At 44.5% G+C, this 19,937-nt stretch overlaps 1 protein-coding gene across 1 annotated transcript; it reads left to right on the top strand.

Annotated features, from left to right (window-relative positions):
- Positions 1 to 3,983: 3,983 nt before the first annotated feature.
- RBX1 (ring-box 1) lies at positions 3,984 to 19,605 on the top strand. Its single transcript, XM_090042959.1, has 5 exons — positions 3,984 to 4,140; positions 8,868 to 8,946; positions 16,189 to 16,259; positions 17,971 to 18,056; positions 19,435 to 19,605. Exons 1-5 carry the CDS (start codon positions 4,063 to 4,065, stop codon positions 19,445 to 19,447), a joined length of 327 nt encoding a protein of 108 aa, XP_089899085.1. The 5' UTR covers positions 3,984 to 4,062; the 3' UTR covers positions 19,448 to 19,605.
- The last annotated feature ends 332 nt before the right edge of the window (positions 19,606 to 19,937 follow it).

Here is a 19,937-nt window from a genome sequence, read left to right as displayed (position 1 = left end):
GGTAGTTTTCATAATCTGTAGATTTAAGACCCTGATTCTGTAAACAATAAGTATGCACTTAATTTTAAAGAGAAGAAAATGTAGCTTTTAAACGCTAGTTAAATTGAAAACAATAGCAAAACTCCCATTCAGTGTGACCATTACCTTCCCTGTATTGTTTACCTCTAACTGGATGTTCACTTATAACTGATTAAATGCTTCCAAACACCACATTGTAATATGCAGTGGGTGTCCAATAAAACCTGACTGGATTTTTTGTGGAAAGGTGATAAGCCTAAGTTTTAGTTGTTCCAAAGTCAAGAATTTATTTGACATGTTTCCCAAGACAAGAGAGATAAAACTCCCTGCTTCTGTTCCCTACTCCTTCTTGCATCTATATGGAATCAAAGGTTTGGAAAGGGATAAGTCACTGTAGGAAGAGTTTCTGTGGATTCACCAAAAGGGCTAGGTCTCTGATGAAATGTTGGGTGCAGGAAGGCAGTATGATCTAGTCAATAAAATGAAACCAGACTTAAGAGATGTGGGTTGTACTCCTGACTAAAGATCTCAACTTTTTATTAAACACACTAAGTCTTTTGGTTTTGGTATGTCTCATATTGAGTGAACAAAGTGAACATTATCGACAATTAGGTGATTAAAAAGGACTTTTTTATCCCATATGTGATTACATTTTGAGAATTTGAAATATAAAAAAGAAAATTCTGTTACTACTTCAGCACCAGGCCTAACTCTGCCAGTTACAGTAGCTGCCTATGTACCTGGACCTGGGCCAAAGACACCTTATATCAGTGTTGCTCAACCTCTGGCCCACAGGCCAGATTTGGCCTGCAGATCCATGTCATCTGGCCCGTGAGGCTTCCCATAGGCCTGGAAATTTAGCAGTGGTGGAGCAGTGGCAGTGTTAATTGCTGCTTCCTACTGCCAAATGTCTAGTACCATGGGGAGCCCCACAGGCTGGGTAATGCAAACCTGTGTACCAGATTGTGCCAGCATGTGATCAGACCAGTATGCAGGATCACTCTGCAGCCAGGTCTAGCATGATTGGGTTGGCATGTGGGCAGATCTGGTGTGTGGGTTGAGCCACCATGGAGGATAATGATGCTGCTGCTGCTAATGAAGCAAGTGTCACCACACTCCTATGTCAGAAGCATGGGGGCCAGAAAGCTAGAAACAGTTAGAATGGTCAATGTCAATAAGACTGCGGGCACCTGAAGGAGGGCCATAAGGGCATTCAGAGATGGTGTTGTTGGCTACCTGAGCTTGAGCCCCACAGCTGCAGCTCACCTTGTTGGAGAGGCCCCAAGAGTGCATGCTCGCCTTAAACTGTCCAATGCCCCTTCTGAGATGGTTAAGAGCAGTCCAGGCCCTGTGGGGCAGCCGCCATCCTGAGGGGTGGAAGCTGGTGTTGGGGATGAAGTTCTTTAACTTCAGTTCCTCTGCAGCATCGTTGGTGATGTGTAGGGGGTGCACGTGTGTACATATGCACCTCCTGAGATTGGCAGTGCGCCCCATGTGAAAAGCACTGCTGATGTCACCACTCACCACCCCACCCTGCCGCCGCTGACACCGCTGTGGCTGCCTGTGGGAGCTCCCCGCTCAGCCCGCCTTCACTGCCAACACCACCGCAGCTGCTTGCAGGAGCTTTCCGCTCTCTGAAACCATGCCACCAACACTGCCTGCAGGCAGTCACCATGCCCCACCAGCCTCCTGGAGCACACAATGTTCATGTGCAGCATATTGCATACTCCACAGATAGGAGGTCCATGCTGTAGATGACATGCCATCTGCAAATTCGATGAGCTTATTGGCCTGAGTGGAGAATCGGTTCCGAGGCTTCAGGTGGTTTTGTCGCTCGCAGCTACTGGGCTGGAGTGCAAAGAGTGGTCTAGATCTTGGGCTTTGAGACCTAGAGCCAGGGTAGCAGCTTGTCTCCAGATGTCAGGGGAGGGAATGCCTGAGGGGGTTGGTAAGCAGTCAGCTGGAGTTAGCATAAGGCATCTGCTAATGGTCCTTATGCACTGTGAAGGCTGGAATCCACTGACTTAGTGTGCATGCTCTGGCCCCATACTGGTGCACAGTACTCAGCAGCATACGTAAGTGCTAGAGCAGAGGTGCAAAGTGTTTAGAAACTTGTGCCCCAGGTGAAGATTATGCCACGGAGGATTACACCTGCAGACTGACTCCATGCGTTGCTTCCTGTGTGGGAGTTGACCTGTGGACTGACCCCTGCACTACTCATCTGGCCTGTGGGATCAGAAGGTTGGGCACCACTGCTCTACATAAATACCAGAGACCCTTTAAGTTGCATTCCCCAAGCCAAAGGGTTCTTGACGTTGCCATTCAGCACATGCCTACACTGGTGATTCTCAGCTAGGTGCCACGCCACCCTGAGATGCTTTCAAGGGTGTCTATGGACAGAGCTGGGTTTTTAAAAGATGCAGATGTTGTGGGTCCGCATCACCATCACATATGAAACATGTTTTTCTCCAGTTATTAATGAAACTCCTAGTTTCTTTTTAAGTAGGGGCCTAGTGCTACATTATTCAAGATTGAAGGAAAAAAAGCTTTATTGGAATGTGTTTTCTATATCCCACATTATGGGTAAAACCCAAACAAACTGGGCAAAAAATAATCCAAAGATGTTGTCTCGTTAGTCCTGGAGTCATCAGAGTTAAAGGTGTGCCTCTCTCTTCAGATTCAGGATGCAAAATCAAGCCTTCCTGAGCACCTGGACAGTGCCTCCCCAGCTGCACTGAAAGGGACGTCTATGCCTAAGCCTAATGTTCATGCTAGTTAATATGTCCACACCCGAGTTAGCATTTCTAGCTGGAGATAAAACTCAGCCCGCAGGGCTGCGACCAGGAGCAGGGGAGAGGTCCAGGAGGAAGGAGAGCTGGAGCAGTGGAGCCAGGAAAGCAGGGGCTTGGCAGGGGGAAATGGAGAGGTTACAAGGGATCAGGGCCCTGGCAGGGGTGGGCAACCTGCAGCACAAGTGACAATGGGGCACATGAAGGCATTTTGCTCAGCAGTCAGGGAGGCCGATGGGCAGGGGACGGTCTGTGCTGCCATAACAGCAATGGGGCCCCTTTCAGCTCCTCTGCTGTCTGCCTCTGGCAGCCGGCATCTTTCCAGTCAGGGTTGTGGGTGCTTTTGGCACCACCCGAAAGGACACTGCGGCCCTGTCGTAGACGAGCAGGGTTAGGAGGGGCCTTCACAGGTCTTGGAGCCCAGCCCCTGCCCGAGGCAGGATCATCCCTCAGTGCGGGCCTGCCCGCAGCGGCCCCTGCGCCTTGCTGTGACCTCTGGGGGAGCAGGAATCAAGGGCGGGGCGATGTGGCGCCTGGGCCTCCGCCAGCCACACCGGGCTAGGCGGCCAGGCCGGGCGGGAGGGCTCACGCGCGTCTCGGGGAAGGCCGGGCCCAAGAACACCGCGGGCGGCTCAGGGATCCCGGTGCTCTGCGCAGAACAGGCGGCCCTGGGGGCGGCTTGTTCTATTTGTTGCGGTTTTTTGGCCGGGGTAAAAACAAAAACCACGAGTGACAGCCCGAACTGCCGCTTCACGAGGGGCCGCCTCAAAGCCCTGCCCGAGGCTACCAGGCCTGAGAGTCGCTGGAGCCGCGGCTGTTTGTGTGAGGCTACGCCCAGGCCGGGGCGGGGGCGCGGGGCTTCGCTGGCCCCCAGCGCCGAGAGGCCGCGGCTGCTCCGAGGCAACAGTTCACACTCGGCCCTTGGATGCGCCCCGGGGCGCTCGCGTGCGAACCAAGCCGCGCGGGGGGGAGGGGCGGGGCAGGACAGGCCCAGGAGCTGCGTCAGCTGTAGTTGGGTGCCTGCGCCTTTAAGTGTAGGCCCGGGTTGTGCAACCCCCGAGCTGCGTAGTAGGTGGGGGGAGGGGGGGCCGGCTGTGGGGCTCCACCCTGACCGACGCCTTTAAGAGTCACATGGTCTCCCGCCTTCCCTGCCCCATACACCTGTTTGCGGGCGGGGCGAGCAGAAGAGGGAAATGCCCACGTGACTTCCCGTCCGTGACATCGCACATGCGCGCCACCAAGTCACGCACCCAAAATGGCGGCAGCAATGGATGTGGATACCCCGAGCGGCACTAACAGCGGCGCTGGCAAGAAACGCTTCGAAGTGAAGAAGGTGAAGCTATGGCAGCCTCGGCCTGGCGGGACGGCGGAACCGCGGGGCCGGCCGCTTGGCAGCAGCAGGGACTAGCGGGTGGAAGTGGGAAGGCGCCCCTTGCCCACGGGCCCGGCTCCGGCTCCGGCTCCCCAGTTCCACAGGAACAGTTGAGGCGGGGCTTGCGGGCGGATTGGCGCAGCGCCGGGCCAATGGGTGAGGGGGGATCGCCCCACGTGGAGTCGTAGGGGCCCACCCGCAGGGTCCTGGTGGCGCGTGCTGCGGCGGGGTGGTGCTGCTGCCGACGGGCGGGGCCACCCACAGGGGTGGGGCGCAGCCCCCAGGCCCTTCCGTCTCCTTGGTAACCAGGCGGCCGTGCTGTGCCTCCCTCGCCCGCCCCCGCACATGCGGCTGCCTGTCATTGCCGGGCGCGCCCTGCCGCCGGTGCCTTGCTGTGGAGCCCTAGAAAACGGAGGTTGGGAGGGAATTCAGGCGGCCGCATCTAGTCCAGCCTCCTGCCCGTAGAAGCACCAGCCCCAACTGTCTCATCCGGGCCAAGGCTTTTTCTAGCCAGGCTTTAAGAACCTCCAAGGACAGAGATGGCACCACCTCTGGGCAACCTGTTCCAGTGCTTTACTATCCTCCTCCTGAGAGAGCTTTTCCTAATATCCAACCTAAACTTCTCTTGTTGCAACTGTCTCAAGGTGCTCCTTGTTCTGTCATCTGCTACCACTGAGAACAGTCTGCCTCCATCCTCCTTTTGAACTGTCTTCAAGTGGAGCTATTAAGTCTCCTCTTGATCTTTTCTTTTCTAGACTAATAAGTGCAGTCCCTCCACCTCTCCTCAGAAGTCACATGCCCCAGCCCCCAAATGGCTTTCATTGCCCTTTCCTGGACTCTCTCCAATTTGTCCACCTCCTTTCTGTAATGGGAGTCCAACACTGGCCACAGTACTCCAGATGTGGCCTCACTTGGAGGGGAAGGCTCACTTCCCTTGATTTGCTAATACAGCCCTGTATGGTGTTGGCATTCTTCACAACAAGGGCAACTAGCTGGGTATCACGTAGTCCAGGTGTTAAACCTCCCACTGTGGAAATGGTATAATCCAACCTTTTGCTGCTGTGGGCTGCTGTTTGCTATGCTGCCTACATCACAGGCTGCAAATCTTTACTCCCCAGAAGCACCAGAGTTGCTTACGTTTACTTCAGCTTCTGATCCCCATCTCCAGGGCAGTGGGATGGGCAAGCCCTGTGGTGGGGGTAAGTACAGGTGCAAGAGAGCCATAGGGAGGGCTGCAGAGGGCATGAGTGGCACAGTGCAGCTGCATGCTGCTGTTGCCCTGAGCTTGACTCAACCTCTCTGCAGACCGTAGGTTACCAGTCCTCAGGATAGTTCTACGGAGTCCATAAGTGAATGATAAAAATATCATTTTGATTATTCTTTTTAATAGTGGGCCAAATATTGGGTACCGTCTCTTGGTGGTATCATCTCTTGATAGAGTCATCTTCTAGGGTTAAAAAGGAAGCACCATGAAATCCTGGACTGGACAAAGCATAGGAAATTAAATTATACTGTAGAGAAGTAATTTTCAACCATGGTACTGTGGCTCCCTGGGGTGCCAGGAGATCCTTTTAGGGGTGTTGTAGCATGCTGCTTCATATTAGCAGGGTTAGTTGTGCAAACCTGGTTCACAAGATAAACCCAGAGATTTCAAGTAGGAATCCATAGTGAGAAACATCCTGATATGTTCTTCACAACAGAAGAATTGCTTTATTATGTTTCTGTACTCAAAAATGAGCAGAACTAAGAGATGACATTTTCCAAAGGGCAGCTTGAGTCTGGGAAAGTCGAGAATCACTGCTGTAGTGAATAGTGGAGTACCAGAAAGGGGAGGGACAAAATATTCAATTCAGTGCTAACATGAATAGTCTAAAGTGAGAGGTTATACTAGATACAATGTGAAGTTAAACTGCTGTGACTATTAATACCAAGATAGGAAGAAAAGTAGTTCTTCCATATTCTATTTTAGTGGGTGAGGGGAGGGAGAGATCAGGGATGTGATGTTATATCTGTTTTCTGTATCTTAGAAAAATAGGGCTGGAAGAGACCTCATAATGGCAGCTAGCCTAACCTCCTGCTTGAGGTTCCCTGTCATCATCCCTGTCTGAACCATGCCAGCTAGGTGTTTGCCTAAACTGCATTTAAAATCTTCCACTGATAAAGATTTCCACAGCTTCTCTAGGTAATCTACTCCAGTACTTAACCACCCTTATAACTAGAAAGTTCTCCCTAACATCCAGTCTAAATTTCCCTTACAATTTTAGATCAGTGTTTCTTGTCCTATCCCATATTGAAAAATAGCTGCCCACCACTATACAGGGGTGGCGGGGGAGGCAATTATTTTGGGCAGAGGGCTGCTTACTCGGTTTTGGCAAGCCACCGAGGGTCGCGTGACAGGCAGCCCAGGTTAGATTAATACTAATTTTCTGAATTTTTTTATGGGCCCCACAGGCTGGATAGAACGGCCTGGCAGGCCGCATCTGGCCCACAGGCCACATTTTGCCCACCCTATGCCAACCCTTTTTTTCTTTGAAGACTTATCAGATTTGTCTTCTCCAGACTAAACAATTCCAGTTCTTACAGCCCCTCTTCTGTTTTATTTGGCTATGATTCTTTTATCTTGGATTAATTTTCACATGCTATCCTCTTGAATTCATAGCAGGCCCTCCTCTTGTAGGCCTTTGTAGCTATGGAGGTGAGTGAGGTTCTTTTTTTTAATGGCTGAAAGTTGGAACTGAGGATTCTCAATTATTTTTTTTCTTTCTGTGAGTGGCTGTAAGCAGGTGTCTAGTGACCTATGGTGTTTTGAAGGAGGACATTTGGGAATCAGTGCAGAGTAACATAAGGGCTGTTCCCAGTAGTTGGTTGCCTTTACTTAGGAGAGTGATTGCTCACTGGTAAGAAGGTTACTGCATTACTGCTCATGGTGGTAACTGCCACTTTTGTCAATGTGATCTCTTCTTTCATTTCTCTAGTGCTGGGAAATGTGAGTTGGGGAGAGAGAGATTCCCCTAGATAAGATTTTCAGGGCTCTTGGCTGAAAATAAGGATAGTTGCATTCATTGTATTAAAAGTGAGGGTTTTAAGCCAATCACAGTTTAAATGTTAAGCTGGCAAATTTGAACCCGTCTTCTGCAATTCATACAGCTTAAAGAGACCACAAGCTATACAAGACTATTTTTGAGCTATTATTCAGTCACCTCTATATACAGTACACAAATCATGACATACTTTTTGTAATAACATTAAAATATGTTATAGTAGGTGTTTGACTCCCCAGAGGAATGTTCCTGGGGGGCAGTAGGAGGGACTTCTGGTGGCAAAGGTCAAGGTTTAGGGGTGGGACTTCCGGTCCCAAGATGGCAACTGTCAAGGGACAGGGCTAATGACAATTTTGCCAACTTCTCTCTGGAATCTCTTCCACTGCTTTTAACCAAGCTGAGAGTTGCAGTTTCAGCCTATTACTATTTGTACTGTCCAGTGTGGGCATGGAGAACATTATTCTTCATAACCTGCCTTGTATTTAAAGAATGTTAACAAATCCCCTTTAGTCTTGTCTCCTGACTGTATAATCCCACTTCTTCTAACCTGTTGACATATATCATGTTTTCTAGACCTTTAATGATTTTCATTGCTCTGGTATGGACTTTTCCAAACTTGTTCCTGTGTGTGTTTTGTTGGGGGAGGAGGGATTGTTTTTGTTTTTCTGTTTGTTGTACAGTCCCCAAAAATGGATGTAGCACTAGCAAGACCTCTCTTGGGAGTACTAAATAAAGTGAAAGTATCTCTTCTCTGTGACTTGCATATGAGCCTCCTGTTAATAGATCCCAGTATTAGCTGCTAGTAGATTGTTGCATGTGGCTTTTGGTAGCAGTGCACTGATGCATCAGTCCGTATATTGGCAGTGATGTGATAAAAGGAAAATTGACATTGTCGGCAATCAGCTTTTTTGACTGATGTGGCCGATAATGTCTCTGATAAATGCTGCATGCATGCGCGCAACTGCAGCATAAGCACGGCTAGGAGTACAGCCTGGCAGCTTGGAGGACAGTGTCTGGCCAGTAAGCCTGTGGAGGGGGCAGATCAATGCTGCCCCCACAGTGAGGAGTGATTTTTGCATTTGTCCTTACTGAATTGAATTCTGTTTATTTTGGACTATTTTCCTAATTTATCAAGGTCACTTTGAAGCTTAATTCTGCCCTCTGAAATGTCTGCTACTCCACTCAACTCGCTGTTGTTCACAAGTGTACTAAATGTGCTCACTTCCATCATCCAAGCCATTAAGAAATATGTAGAACAGTGCTGGATCAAAGACAGACCCCTGAAGAAAACCCAGTTGATATCCTCTCTGAATTTGACATTGAGCTGTTGATGACTAGCTCTTTGAGCATGGTTATCATAAACCACTCCTGGGAGTCTCTCTTAATCTTCTGGGGCGATGGGGATTCTCTTGTCTTGAGTTGACAGAAAGTGCTTGGATCTTGAGGCAGATGCATCTTGCTGCTTTCCAGGTGCCCTTTCAAACTGATTACAGAGGGTCATGTTGAATTTTCAGAGGTGTCCTTGAAACACCTACTGCACTTTGGCTGAAACTGGCCAGGAGAAGGAGAAGAATCCTCTGGTGGGTGTTATAAATTCAACAAATGTATGTGATTTTTTTTTCTTTTCTTTTTTTTTTCTTTTTGTAGTGGAATGCAGTAGCTCTCTGGGCCTGGGACATTGTGGTTGATAACTGTGCCATTTGCAGGAACCATATCATGGATCTATGTAAGTAAAAGAGAGGGGGGGAGTTGGCAGGTTGATTAAAAGTGTGATGCCCAGCAAAACAGTACCTTCATTAATGTGCATTTCTGGGAACACAGCTTTCAACTAGGAACTTTTTCTTGAAACCCACTGTTGGTGGGTTATGTTGTTGAAAACTCTTAGCTGCCCTGATCCATTTTAATACTCTCTTCATCACCATGTTTCCTTTTTCCCTCTTTTTTAAAAGTGGGAGAGTGAGGGACTAAACTTGATATCATACAAGAGATGATTTTAGTTAGGCAGAGGCTTGAAATGGAACTGAAGGTTGATGATGATGATGGGCCAGGATAGAGATGGGGTCTGAGTAGAATTGTTTAGGAATTGTGCAAGACCTACTGAGACTGAATATCAATTGTTTCATTAAACTGGTGAGGCTGGAGACAGGATTCTTATCTGTGATTGACTGCCCATGGGTAGGGTGGACCACTAACCTCTGTCAGCCAGTCACTGTACAAAAAATACTCTGCATGAGTTAGCTAATGCTATTATAATCTGGAATTGTGTGGTAGATATCCAGAGGAGTGCGAATTGTTCTTTTTAAACAGAAAGCAAACAATCAAATTTGTACTGTACAAAAATCTGCTTAAATGTTTACCCTACTTTATCTGGAAAGATTCTACAATATACTTACGTTGATGTTTATTTGTAAAGTTACTGGTTTTAAAATAGCTGCATACTGGAATTCAGTGGAAAGGGTTCCACCATTAAATTATGTGTGCATGCAGATCAGTCACCGACCTTTCAGTTTCATTCAGAAATCCTTTGTGCGCCAAAACAGTGCCTCTCAATTTTGAGACTACGATGTGATAGATAATTAGATTTTCACCTATGCTTGCTTGAGGTTGGTGGGTAGAACACCTTTGGACATGCCCTAAGTGGGTGAGCGAATAAAATGTTATAAGATTGGTCTTGCTTTGTCTATCTGTCACCATTTATAGTAGCTTCTCTTCCTTCCTCTCCCCTATGTTCCCCAATAAAAAAATAAAAAAAATAAAAAAAAACTTAAATAAATCATGACTACAGCATGTGATACTGAATGATTACGGCTTGGTGCCTGTGGTAGATCTTCCCCTATTTTAAAATATTGTCCTACCTATGTCATTGAATCCACTGAAAAAGATCTATGAATAAATGCACACAGAGGAAATCTGTCTCAAAACAAGAAAGTCTCCCACTTACAATAAATGTGGGTAAGAGATCCGTTTGCCTCTACCTACTCCATTCCAAAACTATTCTGCTTCCGTTTAAAAGTTTCTGGTACTTCAGTGAAAAGGACTAACTGTTGATAAAATGGGTTCTTTCTGGCTGTCAGACTTGCACATTTTGGCAAGGTGCTTATTCATGCCTCTGTTTATCCTTGCTTAATAAAGAGGGATACTAATATTGTGAGACAGGCAAGTGAGGATTAATTCGTGTTTGTAAAGTGCTGTGAGTGTCTTGGATGTGGAAAGACAGACTGATAAAGCTCATATTATAACTTTAATCTTCTTAAAGTCTCAATATATCTTGAGGAAATGTAGTCAAAGGGTATGCTGTGCTCAAAATGAATAAATTACTGTAGACCAAGGGAAATCCATTCAGTAAGCTCTTATAAAAAATAAGATGCTAGAAAAAGGACACACAACTAGCAGGTAACCAAAACTGGTAATGTAAGTTACTGATAGGTGTGTAAAAACCTCTATTTTAGCATTTATTCATAATTCAATGGAATAAATACTAGGGCTGTGCAAAATGGGTGTGTTTTGATCCAGTTTCAGATTTGGCCATTTCAGAGGACAGCAATTCATTTCAGTGTCTCTGATCACTGTCCTGTTTAGTTTCAGCTGAATCTGTCTTGGAGATTCAGCTCCACCTAATCTCCTCTGAATCTATTTTGAACAGGCTGCAAGGGAATCTCCGTGCAGCCCTACCCAGCCGGGCCCCAGTGGGGGAAAAAGATGGGGTCATAGGTGGCTCATCCGGGGGAGGGGGAAAGGGAGGGCCACTGCCCTCCATGCAGGCAAGGAGACCGCCATGTGGATCTCTGATCCCAGTCACACTGGGTTGTGGGGCAGGGAAGCAGCACAGAGTGGCAAGCAATCCAGGTTGTGTGGCGGGATTCCCCAGCCCCGGTTTGATGTCCCCAGCTCTCTGATCGTTTCCCCAGGTCTTCCTGTGGGGCACAGACCCCCAGATCTGTGCACCAGGTTTCAGCAAGCTGCTGCTGCAGGCTGGGGCCAGCGGTAGCACCACCACAGTCTTCCCGGTGCTTAGCATGGGCTGTGCCAAGCAGCTGCCACTGGCCCCAGCCTGCAGCAGCAGCTTGCTGAAACCCCGCATGCGGATCGGGGTCCTGCGCCCCCCCAGGAAGAACTGGGGAAATGATCAGAGAGCTGGGGAATTGAACTGAGACCTAGATGTCAATATCAGAGCAGTCCTCCACCCTGCCTCTTTCCCCTCCCTCTTCATGGATTTCATTAGTTTTTGTTTCCCAGCAAGCCTAGCTTCAAAACTCCGAAATTCTCCGAAATATTTCGGAGCCTTCCGTTTTGCTTCAGAGCTGTTTTGGAGCCTTCCATTTTGATTCCAATTCGGCATTTCAGGTGCCGAAATGGCCCAAAACACCTCTGAAACAAAACAGCTGCCGAAATTTCGCACAGCCCTAGTAAATACTGGTACAAGTCAGTGAAATGTGATATTACTTATTCTGCTTATCTGCCCAGTAGATACTTATCATTTCCTGTAATGGAAGCAGGCATGCGATGATATTTGTTGTAGTCTGTCACTTATTTTTGAGAAGCTATGGAGAAGTGGGTAATAATACTTGAGAATGTTTAGCAGTCAGTTGACTGGTGCCAGAAGGGGATGTTATGGGGAACAGGGGAGGTGGGGAAATGATTCTGACTGATACTGTCTGGTTAGAGGCATCTAACATCCATTGCCACAAGATAATGAAGGAAATATTAGGGGAAACTTCCATAAAAATAGTAAACAATAAGTAGCTACTAATTTAGTAAAAGCGAATCATGGTAAAGTGTGTAACAAAAAAATGAATGAAGGGAGTGTAGATACACTTTTCTGGTAAAGTTCTTAATTGTATTTAAGAAACGTACTTGCTACTGGCTTGGATAGAAGCTCAGTTGCAAAAAGGCTGAACTGTAAATGTAGAGTTGTAATTGATGGTATAGCAAATGGGGGGGAAATGTCTGTCTGCTGTAAAGATTGGTGTTGGGTCTAGATTTATTTAATATCTTTAACAATCTGGAAGAAGGAAGTAAACCACACTTTTTAATTACATTTTCATATATAAGCTGTGAGGGGATGGGGAAATTGGAGAAATAAGTTGAATCATGTATAGGAAACGACAAAATGAGATTGTTTGACAAAATGGAAGCTAGCATTTATATCAGTTAATTTCCCTCACCAAGTGTTTTCAGTGTTGGGGACAAATTTGGAAAGCAGAAATATTTGGAGGGCTGAATAATAGGAAACTAAATGTAAATATTACATGCAAAGAAATTACAGTAATAAGATGTTGAGCTTACAAAGTCAGACGCTCAAAAGTTAACATTAAGTTTGCCAACTTTTCCTTTAGACGTAATGAAATCGATAATATGAAATATTGAATTTTTTCTGCATTTTTTTTTTTTTTTTTTTAGTGCACAAAATGGATGAGGTACACTTAATTTGAGCAGCTTTTTGAGAGAGTGCTTTCTCTTCATTGATCAGTGGATAACCCCTGCTTTTTATTAACTGCCTGAAATGCAAACTTTACTCTGAAGACAGAATGATTGGATTCCCTTTTGGGCCTTTTCAGTTGTTCTCATCACTACAGTATCTGAGGGCTTTACAGATGCAAAAGGATTCTGTTACAGAATGCCTATGAGATGAGGCATTCTTTCCTTGAAGAGGTGTTAGCCCCATTTTACAAATGTGGAGAAACGGGACAGAAAACAAGATCAAAAGTACTAACTGATTTTGGTGGTAGCTTTTTGGGGGGTTGGGGGTGGAGGAATGAGGGTGCTCAGTTTTGAGATACCCAAGACCCGTTTCCCTTCCCTTCCCTGACATACTTTGAAACATGAGCAGCCACATATTTTAGCATGATTCCCATTGACTTCAGTTCCAGTAGTGAGTTCTGGGTATTCACTTTTCTGTACATCAAATTGTAAGGTAAAGCACCCAGAGAAGGAACTTAACCAGTGACAACTTGTTTTAAAAAAATCTGAATTTGGCTTAGATGAGCTGACTAATATCAGCGTCAACTGTGGCACAAGCAGCAATGGAAGATGGTTCTCCAAAACAGCATTGACGTTCTTGAACCACAAGATCATCTTTTCTCTTCCTAAAGTCCTCTGCCTCATTTGCTCCACACCTTCTGACTCTTGCAACAAAGAAAACAGGTTTCCTAAAGACAAGTGTGATTCATTTCCAGAGCAGGTCTATCCTGTGGACTGAAAGAAGTAGGGCCCTATTGAAAACTAGGTCATGATTGTGTAATAAACTACATTTATCAACTACGTATGCAAAAGGGAAGCCGTGTTAAGGTTGTATCTTTTTTCCTTTGAAAAAAGAAAAAAGCCATCTTGGCGTATGGGCAGCCACATGGGTCATCAGTTGGTTTGGAACCTGTTTGTCCATCTATAAATATCTGCCACATGATTTGGGTAGATGATAACAGTAATAAGTTGTCACTTCTTATCTAGACCAGCACTGGGGGGAAGTGGAGGGGAGCACCATCTTGCCCGAGGCTTTCAGATGTTTGCTGTGCATAACAGAAAGGCAAGACTCAAATCCTAGGTGTTAGTCCTGGCACGAGAAAGGGATATGCTGTACTCAGTGTGCACAGGCTCCTCTACCAGACTTTTCCAAGCTTGACCCATTCTGCTCCATTCTATTCAGCCTGTCTTTGCTTCTCTCTTCCTACCTGTGGTTCCTTGTCCTAGTCCCAGTCTCTACTCTTCAGGTTTTTCATCCTAGTCTCAGTTTTATTGCTCAGCAAGTTCTGGTCTCTCTCTTTGGAGTCCCTCTATCCCCCAGTGTCTTTGCTCAGTGGCCCACACTCTGTTTATCAATAAAATGATTAAGGTGTTGAAGGTGCTGATTCATGGGAAAAGACTAATTGAACAGAGTCCAGCATAGTGATTAGCTTTCTCAATAGTGACTAGGAGTGGAACATAACGGTCTACAAACATTTTGAGGGAGTCATTTCAAGAGGAAATATTAAGCATGGTACAGAGATACATGGGTAGAAATCATGGCATTAAAAGAAAAATAATCTAAATATGAGGAAAACATCTGCTGAAAATATACTAGAATAGTCTCCTGGGTGGGGAAGGGTAAAGGGAAAGGAGCAGAACTTCTCTGTCATATTTTAACTAAACTGGACAAAGCAATTAACCTTATTGGTACATGTTTCCTACAAGTACTGCAATGAGCCCTTTAAAATATTCAGCAGAAGTACTCTAGGTCCAAATAACATTTGATAAGTTTTAGATTCTCCAGGGCAGGAGAATTCTTGCTTTAGATCATCATCCCGCACCTGAGAAGCTGGGTAGAATCTTTTGCCCAGTGTGGCCACACTTAGTATTTGGCTAACAACAAGCAGAAGCCAAAAATGCTCCTTTAAATACTGAAGTAGTTTCTGGCCAATTTGGTCTCTTGCTATTAGACATTTCTATAAACTTGAGGAAACTGACACAGAATCACCTGCTCACTAGTAAGTATGTCAATTTTAGTTTGTTTTAAGCCCTGGTCAGTGGATGATAATTTTGTTCAATACTTTGTGCTTCAGTGGTGTAATGTGGAGCCTTCTGATACGGCAGCTTGATAAGTGATGGTTGGTAACACCAAAATACTTATTTTATACATTTGCAAAGTCCATGAAGGACTACAAGTTTCCCTACAAAAGCCATTTCTTTAATTCCTACCCTTAACAAAGATACTGAAGAAAGAGGTATTCATGTTTTTATCTGGATCTTTCCTCTGGAACATCTGAAGCAAACACAAATTGATGGACAGATGTAGCTTCTTTCCAGTCCAGGCACTGTACTTGAATAGAGACAACCACCCAGAAATAAGCCTGGAATAAGATATTCCTTTTTCTTGGAGACCTGATTTCAGTAGACTTTGTACAGGTCTGTATGGATGATCATGCATCTAATTATTCTAAATCTTCCCTTCATTTTGCCCTTAGCCTCAAGAAATGAGCATAAACTTAAGTTAAAGAAGGTCTCATACTTTTTAGAGGTAATAAACCTTTTTCTTTTAAGATGAAAGGTGATCAGGGTTCTAATTTTGTTTGTAGGGTAGGGATATGGTGATGGCAGTGGTGTCTTACTGTTCCTTATCTGGCAAAAGATCTGTCACCACAGAAGAAATATGTTTAAAACTATGGGCTTGACTTTCATTGCTTTGCAGAATCATCCTTTGAAAGAAATGCATTTAAAGCATTGATTGAAACTGATTACCATCCCTGATTGTAGGGAAGGGAGTGCTTCTGCTTGCTACTTATTTTTGTTCCAGATTACATCCGATTCCTCGCAACTCAAGTTATGTGGAAAATCTGGTTACGAGACTTCCCTTCTGAGACTGACCTCTCTTCACTATCACTGTTGCCTGAAGTTCTTTGGATATATTTTATTATGGCCATTAAAGTAATATTAAGTGATGTTTTATACCAACACACCTAAAAAAATAAAATGGTACAAGGGAAGGCTAGAATGGGTATGGCCAAGTTTCAACATCTCACGAGTAAGGTTGCATACCTGCTGATATTTACAGACCAAGTGTCTTGGACAAGAAGAAGAATTTAATGCTAAAATAATGTCAGCTAGGAAAGATTTAGTTAAATCTTTACAGCTCTGACAAAACCACCCATCATTCAAAAGGTACTTTAAAGCCAAACACACCTTGGTATGACCAAATTAGAAATGCTTATCTTTAAAAATTGGCAAGCAGCCACATGTCACTTATATAATCCCCACTACCAAAAATAATCTAGAAGAAAGTGGGACAAAGTATCTAACTTAATTGAGACTGATCAATCCCAGTGTTAGGCAAAATCTTCGTTAACCTATCATTTCTCAGCACTTTTTGATGTAATGAATCCAAAAAAAAAAACAAGCAGCCTCTATATATTTCATTTTGCTCAAGCATAGAGGACTCCTGGTTGATGGCTACAAGACAGTTGGCCATTGTGAGTCCCATTTGATTCTGTTTCCACAGGTATAGAATGCCAAGCTAACCAAGCATCAGCTACCTCTGAAGAGTGCACTGTTGCATGGGGTGTCTGCAATGTAAGTAAACTGTTTTACTGATCAGCTGTTGTGAAAAGATTGGTGCCCCTCTTTCCCATGTCTCAAATCAGAATGGAGAAAGTCAGTTAATCAAATAATATGGTCTAAAATAATTCACTAGGAGAGCAAAATGTCAAGGTCTGGATTCTCAGTGAGGCATGGAGAAGCCAGGAAGAGAAAAATAGAAAAATAAGGATTGAGAACGTGGTGGAGGATATATACTTTCATTGCTCAGATTTTTGCCAATATAGGAATTTAATTTTGAGTGTATGATTTATTTTTGAATATTCAGGGGACTAGCTCATACTTCAGAGTTGTCCTACCATCAGAGACGAGCATTATTTAGATGTGAATGCCCTATTATTCTTGATATGCATGGTTTTGAGGGATCGGAGGTTATTTTGGTGACTAGAGTTTCCTCTTGATCTCTAGAGACAAATATCATTTGTAGAGACCTACCAAATTCATAGCAGAAGTAGAGTATGCAGTGGCTCCTTTAATCTTGCATGTTCCTGTGCATGTACACCCCCCCCCCCGCCCCGGATTACCAGAGGACGCCTGCCACTCTCTACTAATCAGCAGAGAACCTAAACTGCGGTTGTAAACATGCCACTGTTTTTGCCTCCCCTATCTAAGCAGCAAAGAGCAGGGCTGTCTGGGGCCCCTCAGTTAATCAGTGGCAGGAAGCAAAAAACAATCTCGTATTTAAAACTGCAGTTTTTGCCACTCTGCTGATCAGAAGCGAGCTGCAAGCAGGGCCCCTCCACCAATTGGCAGGGGCACAGGGGAACCTGCAAGATTTAAGGAACCACAATGCACCCCACTTCCACTATTAAGTCGGTCTGAAGTCAGCAAGTATGCGAGCCATCCCGGCCATGAGCTGAAGGGGAAAGGCTAACTAAAAGGGCTGTATGAAGGCACTACTGCTTGTATGCTGGGCCCTATCTCATGTTACAAAACTCCTGTGTACTGGAGTACAAATTATACTGTGGTAGTATCTAAGAATGTCTCAAGCCTGATTTTCTTTTTTATTGTTTGTAAACTAATAAAAAAAAAAAAAAGGAACAAAGGCAGGATTAAATCATGTTTTTAACAGTGTTGGGGCACTTGGGTGTCAGAACTGGGATTCCCAACATAATCTTTTTTTTTTACTGGTAAATGGGACTGTTTTGTTTTGGTTTTTTTAATATGAGGAGAAAAGGACTGTGTTCAGTTTTAATATGAGGAGAAAAGGACTGTGTTCAGTTTCTCCCTTTTCTTGTTTCCCAAGATGGCTTTAATTGAGACTTTGGTTGCAATCCCTTGCAGAAAGCTTCCTGTATTCTGTGTACACTGACATCATTCTTGCCTTACAAGATTTCACTCTGAAATCCCTGTCCTTATTGTTTTGGGGCCATGTTTTGTATAAAGTCTCTACTTTGCCAGTACTGGCTAATCTTAAGCACTGCACTCTCTCCTTTGTCAATTATTTGCCATTTCATTACCTGTTGTACAGCTTCTCCATCATCACCATGTTGACTTTCCCATTCCTCCTAGAAATAAGATTGAAAACCTCTCCTTGCTTGTTATTAGTCAGGTGGCTGCCAGCTCTCCTTATGTTATCTAGACCACCCCCACCCATTTCCCCCTGCTGACTGACATTTCTGTTAACTTCTGTGCTGAGATGCCCTGAGCAGTACATCATAAAACTAACTTGGACCTTCTCTTCCAGCATGCTTTCCACTTTCACTGCATCTCTCGCTGGCTCAAGACTCGCCAGGTGTGTCCGTTAGACAACAGAGAATGGGAGTTCCAAAAGTACGTATTTTGTGCAATTCCTGACATGGAAAATGCAATGGTCCATCCATTAGGTCTTTTGGTAGATACTGGTGCTTGGTGCTTGAATAAGCATTTCTTGAGGATTTTTGGGTCTGGCTACGTACTCTCTCATGGAAGGGAGAATAGTTTTACACTGATGCTCCCCTAGTCACCTGCCAGCATTGAAGGCTCTAAAGTGAGTCCAAATAGCTCCAAAGTAAATGAGACCAATTATAGATTATATTGATGCATTCTCTTGAGAGCAGAGGCAAGTGGATTTAGCTGAAAGCAGAGCCTCAGATGAATGTTGAGCTGTCACACAAGTAGCTTGGATTCAGAAATTGGCCTGTATAGTGTCCATTGGTCTGAAATTTATCTCAAGGTGCCAAAGTCGCATTCATTTTGAATTTTGCCATGTCAATGTTATTTTTTAAAACCTTATCACAGTTGCAAAAGAATAAAGGCAACTGCACTAGCTTGGCTTGGTGCATATTTGCAGAACCAAGTGGATGAGCCAGATCAGTGGTCTTGCTTTAAAAACAAACAAACAAACAAAAAAAGACCTCTTGTAAAAACAGGCAGAGGAGCTACCAGTCAGAATTGAGAAGCATTTGACAGGTGTGTGTGGGTGTCCATGTGAGTAATGACAGGGAGTATTATAGGTTGGGATTAAGATACCTTACATTAGTATTAGGGTGCGTTGCCTAGTACCTGCTGCCCTCTGCTTCATTTTAACTGCATCATTTCTCTTTCACTTTGAGCTAGTCTTGACCAGTCTTTATTAGACATTTTTTCCCCTAAATTGATGCCAGATTTATAAAAACAACAAACCATAAAACAGTGTATTAAGACATTTTAGGATACATTTGGGCACTATAGGCATGTATTTATATAAATGATCACTATTGTGACAATTTTTGCACCCTAATGCAGGACTTTAACACTTCACTATGGGAGCCATAGTTGAAAACATGGCTCAGTAATACCTGTTCTGTCTGATTAGTGAGTAAATTGTCAGGATTTCACTGAGACAAAATGGATACTTCACAAATATTTGGTGATATATATGGGGTAGTGACATATTCCAGGTTTGTTTCACTCGAGACAAATCTGAGAATTATTGTTCAGAGCAAAATACTAAGATGAGCCTGCCTATAAAATGGTGAGCTGATTAATGTCCTGGTCAGTACTAATATCTGATGGACTTAATATAACTATTTTTCATTATCTTAAGAACCTTCTTAGTGTTACCACTGGGCTTGATGCACATATTTACATACTGCATGTTAATTGGATCAAGCATTGTGGCTTTATCAGAAAACTTGGCACTAGTGCTCAATATAAAACATCTTAACATGACATCTTTTTGTATTTGCAGGTATGGGCACTAGAGAGATAGTGACTAAGCTCATTGTTCTGTCATTAGCATGAGTAATTCACTTCATGAAGGTGTCTGTTTTAGATGTTGGCAGCAGTTATGTCCTACTTTTGTTTTGATCTTAATGTAACCATATTGTGTACTGTTAAATAAAATCTTGTTGGAACCTCCCTTTAACTTTGTCTTGAGTGTTTGTGAATAGAATGGTTGTAAGCAGGGGAGGGACATCTCCAGAAGGCAGGGAGTCAGCTAAGCTTTTATTGATTGGTTTACTGCTGGGGATGGTTTTGGGGACTGAAATTCTGTGTTCCACTAGACAATATCTATCCTGTTAGGCCCCTCTCCCTAATCTCCAACCTGGAAGGATTAGTTTTGGGAGTCAGTGCCAATTCTTTAAGCAGTTGAGCCACCATCTTGGGCTGATTTGAGGTCAAGGTGAGCTTTGCCATGCACTTCAATAGGAAAAGGAGCTGCCCTTTAATTTTGGGCCAGCTGAGAGTATA

This window comes from Crocodylus siamensis, chromosome 4 (assembly GCF_052110815.1).
Source record: "Crocodylus siamensis isolate JL-2025a chromosome 4, ASM5211081v1, whole genome shotgun sequence".
NCBI lineage: Eukaryota > Metazoa > Chordata > Crocodylia > Crocodylidae > Crocodylus > Crocodylus siamensis.
Note: the sequence above shows the minus strand (reverse complement) of the source record. Positions and strands in the feature narration are given on the sequence as shown.

What these genes read in the sequence shown, in the direction of transcription:
- RBX1 (XM_090042959.1), top strand. Translation starts at nt 4,063, where the DNA reads ATGGCGGCAGCAATGGATGTGGATACCCCGAGCGGCACTAACAGCGGC. An exon ending in AACGCTTCGAAGTGAAGAAG is followed by an intron (nt 4,141 to 8,867) that starts GTGAAGCTATGG and finishes TTCTTTTTGTAG; the next exon opens with TGGAATGCAGTAGCTCTCTG. An exon ending in GAACCATATCATGGATCTAT is followed by an intron (nt 8,947 to 16,188) that starts GTAAGTAAAAGA and finishes CTGTTTCCACAG; the next exon opens with GTATAGAATGCCAAGCTAAC.